Source organism: Coffea arabica, chromosome 6c (genome assembly GCF_036785885.1).
Source record: "Coffea arabica cultivar ET-39 chromosome 6c, Coffea Arabica ET-39 HiFi, whole genome shotgun sequence".
Lineage (NCBI taxonomy): Eukaryota > Viridiplantae > Streptophyta > Magnoliopsida > Gentianales > Rubiaceae > Coffea > Coffea arabica.
Genome location: NC_092320.1, coordinates 18,221,011 through 18,237,241, shown reverse-complemented (window position 1 = coordinate 18,237,241; position 16,231 = coordinate 18,221,011). Strand labels below are relative to the sequence as shown.

General features: G+C 35.3%; 3 protein-coding genes across 5 annotated transcripts; all 3 read right to left on the bottom strand.

Moving 5' to 3' along the window:
* Positions 1-44: 44 nt before the first annotated feature.
* Positions 45-1,120, bottom strand: LOC113691480 (probable glutathione S-transferase parC). The gene is made up of 2 exons (XM_027209625.2): positions 776-1,120; positions 45-516 (listed from the first exon to the last, which is right to left on the bottom strand). The coding sequence occupies exons 1-2, from the start codon at positions 1,100-1,102 to the stop codon at positions 166-168; spliced, it is 678 nt and encodes a 225-aa protein (XP_027065426.1). The 5' UTR covers positions 1,103-1,120; the 3' UTR covers positions 45-165.
* A 2,156-nt stretch (positions 1,121-3,276) lies between these two features.
* Positions 3,277-4,766, bottom strand: LOC113691634 (glucan endo-1,3-beta-glucosidase, acidic-like). The gene is made up of 2 exons (XM_027209862.2): positions 4,613-4,766; positions 3,277-4,352 (listed from the first exon to the last, which is right to left on the bottom strand). Exons 1-2 carry the CDS (start codon positions 4,689-4,691, stop codon positions 3,400-3,402), a joined length of 1,032 nt encoding a protein of 343 aa, XP_027065663.1. The 5' UTR covers positions 4,692-4,766; the 3' UTR covers positions 3,277-3,399.
* A 3,950-nt stretch (positions 4,767-8,716) lies between these two features.
* On the bottom strand, positions 8,717-15,333 carry LOC113691678 (DNA repair protein recA homolog 2, mitochondrial). Of its 3 annotated transcripts, none has more exons than XM_027209937.2 (9): positions 14,985-15,333; positions 14,807-14,858; positions 13,540-13,757; positions 12,936-13,023; positions 11,787-11,959; positions 10,886-11,032; positions 10,665-10,799; positions 9,560-9,734; positions 8,717-9,336 (listed from the first exon to the last, which is right to left on the bottom strand). In XM_027209937.2, the coding sequence occupies exons 1-9, from the start codon at positions 15,081-15,083 to the stop codon at positions 9,329-9,331; spliced, it is 1,095 nt and encodes a 364-aa protein (XP_027065738.1). In that variant the 5' UTR covers positions 15,084-15,333; the 3' UTR covers positions 8,717-9,328. The 3 variants fall into 3 exon arrangements, with proteins under 3 accessions (XP_027065738.1, XP_027065737.1, XP_027065736.1); XM_027209936.2 differs by having other exon boundaries at positions 8,717-9,222; XM_027209935.2 differs by having other exon boundaries at positions 8,717-9,734; positions 14,985-15,332.
* Positions 15,334-16,231: the final 898 nt, after the last annotated feature.

Below are 16,231 nucleotides of genomic sequence, written 5' to 3'. Positions count from 1 at the left end.
TAGATGCATCAAATTAAGCGCAAAAATGTAATTGGGATTACGGATTACAAACACAAAATGGCATAGTAATATTAAAAAAAAAACGTTGAACAATGACATATTTGAGCATATTCTTTTTTATTGTCACAGGACAAAGTTCCAACAACCCTTAATTCTTCTTCACATTTAGTCAAGTCCAAAAACCTTCTTAAATCCCAAAATGGCTTCATAGAGCTTCTTGGGTTCAGGAAGAGACTTGGAGACACTATCCCTTTCCATGCATCTCTTAGCCCATGCCACCAGCTTTGGGCACTCAGTCGCCGCATTAAAGTTGCAGATAATCTCATAGGTATGTAACCAACTGCAGAGTCCAATGACAGCAACGTCAAGATACCCGAACTTGTCACCCCCAAAATAAGGTTTGTCTCCAAGGGCTTCCTCCTCCAGCGTCTTAATGGAGTTTGTCAAGCCAATCTTTGCTGCTTCTGGCTCTTCTCCTTTTCTTGACCAGGTGACTTGACGACCGTATTCATAAACCTGCAATTGGAGTACATTATATCTCATCATCTTAAGGCATCTTTCCCACAAGTGTGTACATGGATACACAACAAATAATCTCAATTGGAATTTTAACCCCTAAATCTAGACGTGTGATGTATATTTATACCTGCTAATGCATACACTGTCAGCGCAGAAAAGATTAAGACTCAATTTCATCAACATGGCAGGAATGATATTTGTGGCAATGTTTAAATTAGCTGAAAGAGATTTTGCCGATGATAGGATGCATGCTTACCTTTTTGTCAAGAAAATCAGCCCAAAACCTGGCTTGAGCTCTCTCATAAGGATCAGAAGGCAAGAGTGAAGCCTTACCTTTCCACACCTCATCAATGTATTCCACTGCAATGAGGGATTCACAAACGGGTTTTCCATCGTGAATCAGAACCGGGATTGTCTTGTGAATTGGATTCATCCTCAAGAGCAACTCACTTTTGTTGCCAATTAGATCCTCTTGTTTGTGCTCGTACTTGATTTGTTTTTCTTCTAGTGCAACTCTTGCCCTCATGCCATACATGCTAGTCCAAAAGTCTAAAAGAATTACCTCCTCACTTGCCTCACCCATTCTTGCAAATTCACCGCAAATTTTATCAAGTAGACTGGATAATAGTGAGTATATATATATATAGTGGAAATGGACAATTGAGCATTTAAACCCGAACTGGCGATTACATTATTGTTATTACTATTTGCGAGCCATTTGATCAGGTAACATGCATGCCGTCCTCAGTCTTGACCATGCCACCTTGTATATTCTAGAACTGAGTAGTTATCCATGTATAATCTAATACAGCTCCATCAAGCCTCGTGAAGTTGTCCTTTCAGTTCACATTTGGAACTAAAGCTAAAAATGCCAAAAAGAACTTACAGAATTTTTCCCTCTTAGAAAAGTGCATTTAAGAAATGCTTGTGTTTAGTAGTGTCATCCTCATCAATCATCATCCCCTAAATCAATGTTAGACTATCAATCTAATCAAAAATATTTTCACCATGCAACTCGCTAATGAGTAAAAATCGAAAATTTTTGAATATTTTGAAGTGTATCGTTTAAAAATTTTGAGAAATTATTGTAACTAAAATTGTTAAAAAAAGCTTGTAGCAGGCAAATTTTTTGAGAAGTTTTTTTGGTGAAAGTTGAATTCAGTATTCTCATGTCAGTTCAATGTACAAGACTAATTTTACGTACAGGAAATAATAAACTCAGCAGTCAACATCACTATATTGGCTATTTTGGTACTCCATCTTTGACTACTTCAGTTTTGAGGGTCTCGGATGGCATGGAACATCACGTCCGATTACTAAACTCAAGTTTACAAGTTCCAATAGTTGTTCTTGGTTTGTTTCGGTATCATAATCAGATTAGCTAAGTCTTGTTGCTTGGACTTTTTATTTAGTAGTGCTCTACGGCTTTCAAGAACAAGGGTAAATTTACACATAACTCTCGCTGTGGTTTTGAATAATGTAAGATAATTCTCTTAAACCTTCAAAATAGTGATATAACCCCTCTGTAGTTCTATGTAAAGTAAAAAATGATGAAAAGCATCAACGATTATGGCGATTGAATAAACACGGTAAAACAAATAATACGTGAGACAAAATTATAATACCCAGTAAACTCTCTGTGATTTTTCTATTTATTTCCATAACCCTTCAATAGTTTTGTACAAAGTGGTTAGGTCAATGTCCGACTCAATGTTTAAACGAGGACAATATTGATATTTCAACTATTAACATCGTAAAGGTTATATTCTATTAAATTTTTACATCGTATTTATATAATACAGCTGAAGTTTGACAAAAAAAAAAAAAAAAAACTATTAACATCGTAAAGGTTATATTCTATTAAATTTTTACTTTATATGAAACTAGAGGGGATAAAATAGATTATTTTTAAAACGTTATGAGCGTCGTCATGTGGTGGCGATGGACCTATCACATATAGAAAAATAATTTGCCTCTCCCCTTTCTTGCTGCAAACATTTCGTCTGAAAAAATTTCAACACTGCACGAAGCGAGTGTTCGATCCTTGCGGCGGCGTGACTTAGACTGCCTATTTATTTTATGATGCGCTTGTCAGCTGTCACAATAAAAGGCGCATATAATCTAGTACCTTTACTATTTAAACAAATATAAACAAATTAGAATTTACAACTACTCAATATTTACAAGTGATACCAAACAAACAAACAAAAAAAACTAGTTTAATTGTATATTTTTAAATTTTCAGTATTCATATTTAACTAAACATTATTTTTATGATGGTTTCTTTTTCTTTTTTTTTTTTATGATGATCTTGCTATTTGACACTTTTACTGTCAATAATGGATCAATCCTAAGTTCTAATTTGGCAACTTGCTATATCTGCATGTCACATACAAATATGAGAAACCATGAACTGGAAAGATTAGTTGAACATACGGTAGACTAATTAAGCTGACTGAAACACGCAGAACTAGATTATGACTGCTGATACTACGAACCAAAACCTTTTTTTTTTTTTTTTTCTCATTTGCTTGCTAAATTTTGATAGCTCTAACCTGAAACAAAAGAAAAAGGAGAAAAACTTAGGTAGCTGGATGTTTGTTTGGTTATGATCATATGATGGTCTAGGTTAATCCATTCCAAGCAATTTTCGTAATTAACCTATGTTTAGAAACTAAACATGTAGTAAAACATTTTAGCAACTACCAACATTTAATTGCTCCAGCAGCAAAAAATTTGTGTTTGTTCACACATACGTTGCCAAGGCTAGAAATTATTAGAGCAACCCTTATTTGAGATGACAATTTATAAAAGCAGGAGAGACAGCAGATGGAGTCTATCTGTCCTTATTCCTGTCATACAGTTGATTCCTCAATCTAGTTAGAAACTGATTGGGTACTTTGGCTGCCTATTTGGAAGAAAGAGCCCAAAATGCTTCTCATATTCTGGACTCTTTTGATCTTCATCAAACAAATCAAAAATGTAAGTCTCAATAGCCCTTCCAGGCCTTTTTGGGGTTCCAGAATTCCCATTGACATGCTTGATCAGGTTATTGTTGTAAGTCCTGGCATTGTCTATTGATGTCGCTTGTCCTCCAGCTGATGGCCAACCAGTCTCCGATACAACAATTTGGACTGATGAGCCTCCAGCCTTTTCGAGCGCCGAGTATGTTGCATCCACGAGAGCATCAAAAAGATTTTGATACTTCACACCATCTGGTGTGGTGATGCCCGAAGATGTAAAAAGAGCATATTCAAGAGCTATGCTCTTGGGATTGCCTGTGTAGGAAAAGTATGGATATACATTAACGAGTAATGGGGCACCGTTGCCAGCTAAGAACTGAACAATGGGCTTGATAAAATTTTGAGCTTGAGGTTGGAAAGTGCCAGCTGATGGAGGATAACCATTTGCAACTAGTCCAGTTTCAATAGCAGTGGAAACTTTGATCTGGTTTCTGAGCCCCGCTGCAGAAACTGCGTTGAAGATGTTTCTGATGGCAGGGAGAAGAAAGTTTGTGTACTGAGCCGTCCCTGTTAGTGGGCTGACTTCATTTCCAACTGCAATGTACCTGAATTTGACGTTGGGATACTTCCTGACGTTGATTTGAACCCAATTATTTGCATTAGCTTGGCTTGCAGCAACATTCTGTAGATCGGTGTTGGGAACCCCAAGAATGACTTCAATGTTTGAACCTCCAAGGGCTTGAAGGGTGGGTTGATGAGGATCATAGATTCGCATTCTTTTGATGTTTCTTTGGTTGCACAGGGCGACAACATCTGCTGGAGATGGAAGATTACTTCCAAGCCTTCCATAACAAACTCCTGTTTGAGCCCCTGCATCAAATTTCATATACATGACCATTAGATTAAAACTATTAAGTTCCTTCTCCAAACAGGGCAGATAATGTAAAAAGGCTTCACATTCATTCTGTAGGATATAAAACTGGTAATGAAAACTTCCACATTTTAACTTTTGCTTGAAAGAGTTAAAAAAAAAAAAAGCACTTGTTGATTAGTGAAAGTCATTTAATGTCTGTCTGACTCTGATCAAAATATGGCTACATTGCATTGCACTTCAGGCCGAAGAGGAAAACCTGTAAAATCAAGGGTTGCAACTAAAAGCAGGCCGAGGAGAAGCATAGTGGCCTTGAATTGTGGTTCTGCACCAGCCATGGACAATGAAACGAGCAATATTTAGGTACTACTTAATGTTAGTTGCTGAACTACAAAGTTAACGCCCATTTTATAGAGAGGGAATTGAAGGAAGAAGCATTGAAAAGTAAAAGTAGATATCTAAAGTCTTGATGGCTTGGCAAGTCTACTGCATTGCAGCTCATTCACTCTGTGGAAATATGGGAAAAACAACAAATTGCTCTTGGATGGCTAGTTTGTGCCTTTGTGGAGCACGTCACTTCCATGTCCATATCTTAATTTTGAATTTTCAAACATTATCTATGTCCTTGATGAGAATGACTTGGCAAAATTAGGTCATATAAGCCGCCCTAATGTGTTAATGCACTTGGAAAAGTGGCTTATTTCACTGGAAATATGGTCTTAAATGCAAAGCAGAAATATTATTGTTTTACATGAAACTCTACGCATGTGCTATGTGGTCGCCACCTTAATTTTAACTGCTTAGAGTTCCTGAGGACTGAATTGCACAAGTTATACGTAATGCATTACTACTAACTAAGGGTGCTTTTAATAAAACTAAAGTCTGAAATGTGAAATCTAAAGTTAGAATTCATTAAATTAGTGAATTGTCAGGTACTAAATTTGGTACATGTATGCGTGTATCACATTAAATGATAAGTGAATAGGTTATCGTTTATTTTTTTTTGGAGCAAATTTTCCTTATGAAATTCAGTGCCACTTAATGAATACAGAGGTTCTAGATTTAATTATCAAATGTATTTGAATATATTAAGATATGAACTCATTAAGTTTAAGTGTTGAATTGAATTGTCAAAAGAGCCTTAGACTTGGAGCATCTAATGGTGCTATGGCCCTGAGCCCTTAGTGGAAAGGAATTAAACTATATAGCTTGTGACTTTTTTTTTATTTCTTGTATTTTTCAGATTTGTTAAAAAATTTTGCAGATCTATTATTTGTAGTGCATATTTAATCTGTCACTAGGGTAGCGATGTAAATCAAATTTGTGCTGGATAATTTCCAGCAATCTGTTTATAAAACTTGCTTTTTATCCAAAAAAAAAAAAAAAAAAAAAACTCTTTATCCTGTTTGCTGTAATTAATGGTTAGTGGAGGCATATAAACCAGATTGGGAAGAGGAGCTAGAACAATTACTGCTGAAGTTAAGAATGGGGTGGCTTGATCATTGAATATTGTTTCATGTCAATAGTTGTTGAATAACAACTTTTTATCATACATGAAAATCTGAGTTTCATGCAAAAGTCTGCATCGTCTAGATCCAATTTGGTGCTGGGAAACGCTATTTACCATGCAACTAGTCCTGGAATATTCCTACATAAACTTCAGGAAAATTGATAAATTTAAAGAGTAAACATCGGTTTTTGGGCTAGCAGCACCTGAGAAAAGGTGGATTAATTACTTCTTGAAAAAAAATAATAAATCTACACCAGTAAAGAGGTGGCTATGGCACTCTTTTTTTTTTTTTTAAAGGTTTCACAAAAGAAAATAAAGGTTTATGTTGGATTTTGGAAGTGAATGTGAAGACCAAGTTAATATTATTGATTAATAACACTTCGTTGCCTGGCTAGGAACAATGAAGAGAACCGAGTGATTTGAATGTTCAAGGAGCCAATATCTAAGAATTCAAGATATCAATTTGGAGTGTAAAAAGACATGCTATTACTGACTTCTTTTTGGGACAAAATATGATGGTCACGTAAACATGGTACATGAAAATGTTATTCATCAAGAAGATTAAATTGAATAGTAGAGCCTTTTTTTTTTGTCGATATGATAGACCTACAATTATTCTATACTACGGGAAGAGAAGGACCTAAAGAGGTCGAAGGAAAATCGGAGAGAAGGACTGAACCACCTATCGACCCAAACGAATGCCCTACGCACTCGATTGGAATCCACTTAAAGTGGCTTGCCATATTATTGTGGCCAATGGTGAGAGGCAAAGTTTGATCTCCTGACCTCCCACCCCACCAACTTTAGTGGTGATCAATGGTTGTAGAGCCTTTCAATCTGCTTGTAATTTGCCTGTCAGGCTAACATCATGACCTAAAGAACAAGGCACAGCACAGGATGTCAAGTACATATTTAGTGTCATCCCATCTACGGAACGTGTCAAAATATGTGTGTAGCGAGAGTGCACAATATCAAAGCAGAAAATGAGTTCTGAACAAAACCACTATAGTCTAAACCGGACAAGGATGACTATCAAAAATTGTTTAGTCATGTCTTGGCTTTGAGGCAAGATCACAATCAGTCAAATCCCAAAATTTGGTCCATTTCAATTTCAATTCTGAATTAGGCAAACTTCACCCTCATGAGTGGACTACATCCAAATTTGACCCAATGGGCACGGAAGTTTTTTTTTTTTATGGAAGAAAAAAAATTTTATTAACTCATTAAGTTCTAGCATATCAGAAATGAGGTCACTCCCCCTCCCTCGTTTCAATTCTGTTCAATTGTGTAAACCGGTAAATTTTGATGTAAACTCGTACAATTTTAATATAAACGTGTGAATTATAATTGAATTAATTTTACACCGAAATTATGTCGATTTATACAACTGGACAAAACCTCAACTGCAGAGCCTCTGTATCCTTAACACACTCCCAACCAAAATCTTCTTCTCTTCCTTTTTTCAGAGAGAGAGATATAGAGATTCATTAGGTCGATTAAGATCAAATTCAAAACTTACGGCATAGCATTTCGCCTAGACCGGTACCAGCTAGGTGCATTTCATAAACTTCCAACTTGAAAATTGCCGTTTTGTCAATTTCATCAAGATGAGGATTTGCTGTATAACACAAGAAAATTGACTCCGTGACAAGCGCAATTCAAGCTATAATTCCACCAACACAAATGTGATGCGAATATTCGGCTGGGAGGGGAGCACTTAAAACAGATATTGACGGACACTTTGAAATGAAAGCCTTTTTAACACTTGGGGCACTAATTGCCAAATACATATGAATCCAAGAATTTAAGATAAGCCACTCTTTATGTCCTCTCTCCCCCTTCCCCTGCGGCAACGGCAACGCTTTATCCTAAGTGAATCACCACATCAGATAAGCGCACTACTGCACTCTCTAAATTTTTTTAAAAATGCGCTTCCCTGTGATGCATTAGCCAGGTAGAGTTTTAAAAGGCTCTCTCTGATCATTAGATCAAAATCCAATGATTATTACTCTTAATGTCTTCACTAGGAGACAAAAACATATTATCTTTCGAACATCGTATCGGACGAATTACCATACACGCTTAGAACGTCCGAACTGGGCTGATAGAGTATGAAGTGTTTTAAGTAGTAGAGTATACAGTTGACTTTTACTAACATATATATTTTCTCAGTACATGTAATATACTTTTTTTTTTGGTAAGTTTTCGTAAGCGATGTGGGGTGCTAGTTTAAATTTTATTAATAATAAATTAAAACAAATAGGAGGGAAACATAAAAAAAAACTTACTTCCAACACAAAAAACATTTTTTTTTATGACATTACTAACATAAGCACATGCTCTCTCTCTGCATTTATTTCAACTATTTTGTCTCCAATTCCAGTTATTAGATTTCACAAGTGGTGGGGATTGCTGTTGACTAACAACAATTGCTTTCGATAGTGTGATGTACCCATTCATAATTCATTATTAAATGAATTTATAGTTTGTGGAAATCCAACTCTGGAAACTGGAAAGGCTGTTTGTGGCGGTTTAGCAGACTTTGACATCTATCTTGGTTTAGTTGAAAACGTTAGCAGTCTCAGACCATTCAAAAGTTGAACGGTTCTTGTATCCATAATGCATATTCAATAACGATGGCGTGTTTTCCTGATTAATGCCAACAACTCTTTCCAGTCTTCTACCGCACAACAACTCTTTTTCATCACCATTATTTTAATGCCAAAAAAGAAGAAAGAGCAGTTCAATGCTACTAGCATTGTCATGAAATAACCATAAAGAAGAAAGTTGAAACTTCGAAAAAAAGATCACGAACGAAGATCAGACAAAGAATATAACTGGGAAACTCAAACATTTCACAACAACATTATATTAACTTTGACAATTTCTTACACAAGGATTAAAACAAGGAAAAAAAAAACATGCTGGCAGCTAGCACTCTCATTAAGTTAAAATAGAAAAACTATCACTATGATTTTGCACTTGTTGATGGTACAAGGTAAGTACGGGGTCAAGAAACAACATCAGATCAGTACCACATAATTACCTAAAATTTCTAGTAAAAATGGAAAAATAGAGAACAAAAACGTATAATACATAGAAGCTATTTCCTTGACTCTGTAAAAATCTTGTGGCTGATTGATAGCATTGAACTTTGCAGGAAACGCTCAAAAATCCCAGCCAATATTAAAATACAGGAGAACTAACTGTTTCACCACCATATTCCACCTTGCTAAATTGTCTTCAATCTTGATGCAACAAATTCTAACGGATCAAGATCCTTTCGATTTAGTTCATCTGGTAATCACCATATCACACAATCAGACCAAACGCTTGAGCTGCCCTTCGCTCTTTCAACTCTGCATCAAGGATGGAAGAATTTTGTATTCTGCAGAAACGAAGTCAAATGTGTTCCAAAAAAAAATTGAGTCCTTGCGAATGCTTGATTCTTGATGTGCTGCTTAGTCATGTTTCTGCAACGAATTACATTTTTAGTGTGTAGTTAAATATTTCGGGAGATTAGCCAGGTTCCCGAGCTGTTGAACGCTTGATGCCAATAAAAGTGTGACAGGATCTACTCTGGCTTTGATTTCCTCTCAAATAATTGACACCTCAAATTCTTAACTATGTGATCCAAAACACTAGAATTTGCAGTAAGAAAATCTTCAGCTTCCTCTTTGGTGTTCAAAGTTTTACCTTCTATAAAATAGCTGCCACCTTCGTTCAAAATAATTCCATGCTCACAAGCCAATTCCAAAATCTCAGACTCACAGCAGATACCTTGCCCGAATTTTATTGTCAGCTCAGCATTTGTCATTGCAGGAGCCAGTTTATTCTTAATTACTTTCACACAGATCCCAAGACCAGTAGCCTGAGCAGCGTAAAAACTCATGAGAATGTAAAGCTCCTTGAAGGATCTCAATCGCAAAAAGAACAGAAATCAACAAAGAAATAGACCATTCTCATGTGCATTTAAGGTTTGTACGGGTAATGCAGCTCAGAGATAGTTATTCAGAAATTTTCGTCCTAAGAAGGCAGAAGAAAATGAACCGAACTCTAAAGCCATTTTACAGCAAATAGTTCCTATTCCTGGCCTGGATAAAAATAGCCTTGAACCTATGGTGTTATTTTCATTCATAAACTTTATAGCAACTCTTAACAACACCAAATTATACATATGTGCATGTGTTAAAAAGTTGTTCATTCACAGAAAATTAAAGGGACACAATGGTCCCAAGAAAAATCTAAAAGGTCATTTGATGAAAATTCTCCAGTAACTACAGAACAATACAGTATTCGACCAGTTAAGATCAAGACAAATATCCCATCTGCAGATTAAGTAAGAGTTTTTCAGAGCAGCTGAAAACACGAAACTTAACAGAGCTTTTGAACTAAACAGTGTGGACATGTGCCAAGCAAATGACAAACCTCAAACAAGTTCTCTTCAGCTTGTAAATATTAATCAAGCCAAAGAAAGATTATCAAAACCCAGAAAATAACCTCTTGACATTGCAGTTACATCACATCTTTCAGCAATACTCAGGTTACAAGAAAAACTATAATGGCAAACGAAAGACTAGCAATTGAAATTTAAGAATTAATTTGAATGAGATATTAGAAAAGCCTTCTTTCTTGCAGTAGCAACACCAATTTTAAGTACAGAAAACATTCTAAAGTGTTCTCGCAAACATGCATATGATTCAAGAGATAATGTTAAATACCACAATCAGAATCTCAGATAACATTCTTCTTCAAGTTAAAACACCATTAGATGGTGGAAGGTCTGGCATGGAAAATTTACCTTATCCCGAGTCTTTAGCAAAGCTTTCCTGAATAGTTTCATACGCACAGCAGCATAAAATGGTAAAGCATTCCCACCACAAGTTACCTGATCTGCTGGGCGATTTCCTTGGGCTGACTTCAGATTTGCTCGCACCTGGACAGGGAAGATTCATAGATGGTAAACCCAGCTGTCATGCAACATAATATGTAACGCTCAAAAAAATCTAATGCAGCCCAAACCTGATTAACAAATATGATAAGAGTATGAGAATTGGACAATGAATAACGAATTTTTCTTAGTGCTTGCGTCATTATTTGAGATTGTATGTCTTTAGTGGAGCCAACCTCCACATTGTCAATTTCAAGCTGTGGAATAAGAGCAGCCACCTACAAAATTAAACAAGAAAACACATTATGCAAAGCACATGTATGAGTCAAGGCTGACCAAAGAGGAAAAGCATAACCAAACTGCAGGTAGCATGTTAACTTGCAAGGAACAGAAGAAATCTCCAGAAAATCAATTTGCAGAGCGAAATCCTAGCCTTGATGTGGGAATAAAAGAACAACATCTATATTACAAATAGAAAGATATGTTGTGCTTCTATGAAATAGAAGTACGACTACATCTATCCTTCCATACATATGGAAAACTTTGCAAAATGACCAAGTATAACTCAAAGGCAATCTGACATAATTTACAGAAGTTAAAAAAAAATATCATTTTGAGAGGGTCATAGGTTCCAGGTAAACTTTGAACTACCTTGAAGTCCCAACATAATGGAAACTCCAGTTAAATAGGAAGAAGCATCAACATGACAAAAAGACAACAAATAATCTGTAAAAGCACAATAGAATAACCTTTTTTTAACTTATTAGTCATAATGGTAAAGTAAGCTCAACACCATCTCTCCCTCAATGTTAGAACACAATCTTTATCATTTGTACTCCAAGAATGCACAAGGAAATCTACAATAACTCAGTTAGAGGCACAGTTTCTATTAACAGTACAATCTCAAGATATCTGTAAAACATATATTCCTTAAAGCACACTCAATCTTTCCTAAACTAATCTCTGGCATCATAACATTTTCCTTCTGAGAATGTTCTTGTATATTTCTTTCGGATTTTAGAAAAAACTTACGCTGTCAACAACAACCACAGCTATAGACCCGCTTTTTGTCAGTGTATCAACCATACTGAGCAAATTCTCTGCAGAATCTGGTTGTGAAATGAGGAGATTATCTATATTTACACCGATAGATTCAGCAAGGGAAGGATTCATTGCATTTTCCACATCCAGATATGCACAATAACCTGTTAGAAAGATAATTCAGTATCATGAACAACACTTCATGACAACAAAGGATTATCAAAACCATTGCAGCCTTTTCAAATTACACAAATCTTTCATTTGTTTAATTAAGAACTGTAGCAGATGGAGTGACTCCAAAAGGAATGTCAATTTCATGTTGAAGTAAGCAACAGGAAAAATGGAACCTTTGTTTGCTTGCTCAAAGATTATTATCATCAATCATCAATCACTAAAAAGGGTAAATGGTTATCAGTAACTTGCACTTAAAATGGGACAAAACCTGTAAGAAGTGTTGCAGCTTAATGAGTGATAGTAAGCCATAGTGAAACTTCAAAACTTTTCTGATGCACTGAAAATCATAAGCCACTAACCATAATAAGAAGTTAACACACTACAAAGAGAAGAATAGGCAAATAATTAAGTTGACAGTATCTAAAGCACACTTTCCTATGACAGTACTGGCATTTGTCCTATTCCAACTCTCGTCAAATAATTAGCTAAAGCACTTCTATAAAGGCAAAAAGGAATAATCCATCAGTAAGACAAAAGAAAATATCCTAATAATTAGAGTAAGATCCCCAAAAGCAAATCACTAGTCAGCATAGAACTCCAACTATTGTAGTTTCCTCAATAGGCAAAATGAGAAACAAACAACCATCTGAGAATACCAAGCCCCACCAAAAAGTCCAAAGTCAAATAAGTTGAGCAGTCTCCAACTGACTAATCTAAGCCTCAAAATTCAAGCCCTTCCAAGCACCAAGGAGAATTTAAGTTAGTCACATGGACAACTTCATATGGCTCACCACAATCCACAAGTGACATGTCAAGAGACTATACTATGTAGCCAGCCAGCAGAAGCAGCCAAAGTTCAGTAACAAGCAGGACAGTAGGACTCTTAATATACTCTAGAGCAACAAAGACATACACATGCATAATCCTTTCAAAACCTCATAATGAAGTTAATAAACAAAGGAGCACCTCCTAGTTTTTGAGCCTCCTTAATAACATGAAGTGCAAGCGTTGTCTTCCCAGATGCTTCTTGCCCAAAAATCTCAACAATCCTTCCCTGCAGAGAATGATTCAAGTTAGTTTTAATCATATTTGTTTCTTATAGTAGATAAACAACTTTAAATATCATCAGGAAAATTCATCAGATTTTGAAAAAACTAAAAAACACCACAAAACAAACAGCTGCAATTTCCAAAGTAAAACTACCGTGAAAATCTTAAAGTAGTCAAGGTGATAATAGATACTTTCAGTCAATAAGTTATGTTTGTTTCACAAAAAAAGTAGCTATTATCTCCTTGATATTTGCTCCTCTAACTATATATCTCAGTTACTCTTCCCAAGCCAATACTGCATGCAAAGAAGGTAATTTAGCACAACAGTGAAGAGTAAACCTGTCTTCACTGCATCAGAAAATAAACCTATTCCAAAAGGAGGGAACTCATTCTTCTTATAGGGTAAGTGTAAATTCAATGGTTGCTTTTCTAGTGCAAAAATTACCACCATCTTTAATTTTCAACATAGCAGATTGAGGACGAACATTAACAATATGCAGCTAACTTTACCAGTAGCTCACCTTTGGTAGCCCACCAATCCCAAGGGCTAGGTCAAGCCTCAGTGAGCCTGTGGGAATCACTGGTGCACGCCTAGAGCGAAAGAAGCGCTGCAAAGACAGCATTGATTCCTTCCCAAATTCACCAGCAAGCTGTGATAGAGCTACACGTAAAGCAGCATCTTTCTCTGTTGCCTTGGCATCATTAGGGATGTCATCAAACTCAAATTCTGGAGCTTCAGCTGAAAGAAGAAAGAAATTAATCCACAAATCACATCAGACTATATCACTACACAGTTACATCTGATTTTGACCGAACAAACACAATATCCTAACACCATGAAACTTCCAAGTTTCTGGCAAAAAGAACCAAAGCTTCAGCCTTTAGTTTTAAGTGAAGATCAAACTTAATGTTAGCCAACTGGATGAAGTTCAACATTAAGTGCAGAATGTTGAAAGAAAAGAACAAAATAATAATAATAATAATGTCGTTGGGAGCTTGAAGTAAAATTTTGAGAAACTTTATCACTGAAATTAATCACACGAAACAGGATGCACCTTTCTTATCCTGCCCAAAAAATATACTTAAATAACGACTACTTCCTTGAAGCAAGTGCATATGTTGGATATGGCTTACTAGGGAAATTCCTATCCATGAGAAGTAATGATGGCACAAAGAATAAATAAAGCACTGTCTGCTGGTTTGGACAAGTTAGAGTTACAATGTGTTGTTATTAACATGTAATTAACAGTTATTATCTTACTTAACCAAGAAAATTAAACTATTATTTGCATGAATCCTTCTTCCTACGCGGAAAAGAGGACTATTGGCCAGAAAATACAAGCAATAATTTCCTAGACCTCTTCTTTCCATTACCCCTGTCTAAACCCCAAATATCTTCCTTTCACTTCATAAATTCGTAATAATTTTCATTAATTCTCATGAGTCGTTCGTGGGAAATACCAGTCTAATTATTCAACAACTCAAAAGCTCTGTAAACAAAAAATAAAATAGTTATTGATATTTTAGGCAAAACGAAATTAAAAGTTGCTAATTGCTTACCTCTCCGCTTTATCAAATGACGCCACAAAACAAGAAACAAAACAAAGAATCAAAATTTACCACAAAAACCCACCTAATAAAAACAGATAATACCTCAAACCCATCACCCATGAATTAAAACAGCAAAACGATAAAACTTCATTGGCTACTGAAGGTAGCATTTTTCTGACAAACATTAAACCACAATAACAAATAATAAAATAGGTAAATGAACCAACTAAAAATTACCTGCTGAAGAGAAGTGCCGACTATCTATCACTTGTCTCCCGGAAAACCCATTCTGTTAAATATACAAAATTTAAAATTCCATAAACGAAAGAAAAAAGAATACACTGAAGTTATATAAAGATTTTTTTTTCAACCAAACAACAATAGGGTTTTGTCAAGTTGGGGGGAGAGAGGGTACCTGATAATTGAACAAGGGGAGTGTTGAGAAAAGCCGAGAAGCACAGAAAGCACTGAGTCGGAGAAATTTTTGAAAATTTTGAGGCGCCAAAGGCACCATTTTTGGGGAACACAGAAATTCTGAACACTTCACTGAAATTCTGAATACTCTGTAGTCTGTAGTAGTATTAAAGTTTTTGTCTGAAGAATTCCAACAGCGAAGTTTTGGTTAGGGAAGTGTTAGCCGAGGAGGGAAGAAAGCGGCGTTATGTGCTTCCAACCTCTGCCTCGCGCGGGCCCGCTGAAATGGGATTTCTATTTGTATTTCGTCATTGAATTCTAGCTTCTTCTTTTTTTTGCCCTGTTTTTCGTCCGGTTTGGATAGCCAATCTTTAGAGGCTTTTTTTTAGAAAAAAGTGTAACCATTTGATTTGATGTACGTGAGGGGGTAAAAAGGTAACTACAAAATATATGCATAAATAAAATAAAAAATTTTCCTTAAAAAACTGCAATCCAAACAAGGTTATTGTATTCATTAACGTATCTAAATTACACTTAACTTAAAATGCATGCTTTATATTTAGACAATTTTTGGAATTAAATACATTTTTCCAAAAAAAAACTAATATCCAAAATCCCTTTAATAAGTGCCTTTTTAAAATTTTTTTAAATATAAATAAAAGAATTCGAATTCCAAACCTCTCACTTACACTCTCTCAGTCTATCCCTTCCCCCTATCTTATACACCTTTTAATGAGCGCCTTAGGCACTAGCCAAACTCTAATTATTATGCTTAAGTTAAGAATGGTAATTAGAAAAAATAAAAAGATTTTGGCAAAAGTTGTTCGTATAATTTAGAAAAGTTTTGCAAAAAAAAAAAAAACTAATATCTGAAACCCTTTTAATGGGTGCCTTAAGCACTCAATATCCTAGAGTAGTTGACCACCAATTAGGGGTGTACAAAATCAAAAAATTCCGATTTACTGACCGAATTCGAATTGAATTCGGTCATTTCGAAATCGGTAAATTGGAAATCGGAATCGAATTCGAATTTTCCGAATTCATATATTTCGAATTTGGTTCGAATTCGGTAATGGAGTTTTTCAAATCGGAATTTGAATTTGGATTTCGATTTCAAATTCGTTTTTAATATATAAATATATTTTTTATACATGTAATATAAATTTTTTACTATATAATATTATATAAAATTTATATAATATTATATTATATTATAAATTTTATATTATATAATAAATTTATATTATA

Excerpts from the sequence above, each read along its gene's own strand:
- LOC113691480 (XM_027209625.2), bottom strand. The coding sequence starts at position 1,102 with ATGGGTGAGGCAAGTGAGGAGGTAATTCTTTTAGACTTTTGGACTAGC. Across the intron at positions 517-775 it reads CTGATTTTCTTGACAAAAAG|GTTTATGAATACGGTCGTCA; the intron begins GTAAGCATGCAT and ends CTCCAATTGCAG.
- LOC113691678 (XM_027209935.2), bottom strand. The coding sequence starts at position 15,083 with ATGGTGCCTTTGGCGCCTCAAAATTTTCAAAAATTTCTCCGACTCAGT. Across the intron at positions 13,758-14,806 it reads TCGGCACTTCTCTTCAGCAG|CTGAAGCTCCAGAATTTGAG; the intron begins GTAATTTTTAGT and ends TTCTTCTTTCAG. Across the intron at positions 10,800-10,885 it reads TTATCATATTTGTTAATCAG|GTGCGAGCAAATCTGAAGTC; the intron begins GTTTGGGCTGCA and ends TTCCCTGTCCAG.
- LOC113691634 (XM_027209862.2), bottom strand. The coding sequence starts at position 4,691 with ATGGCTGGTGCAGAACCACAATTCAAGGCCACTATGCTTCTCCTCGGC. Across the intron at positions 4,353-4,612 it reads TGCAACCCTTGATTTTACAG|GGGCTCAAACAGGAGTTTGT; the intron begins GTTTTCCTCTTC and ends AATTTGATGCAG.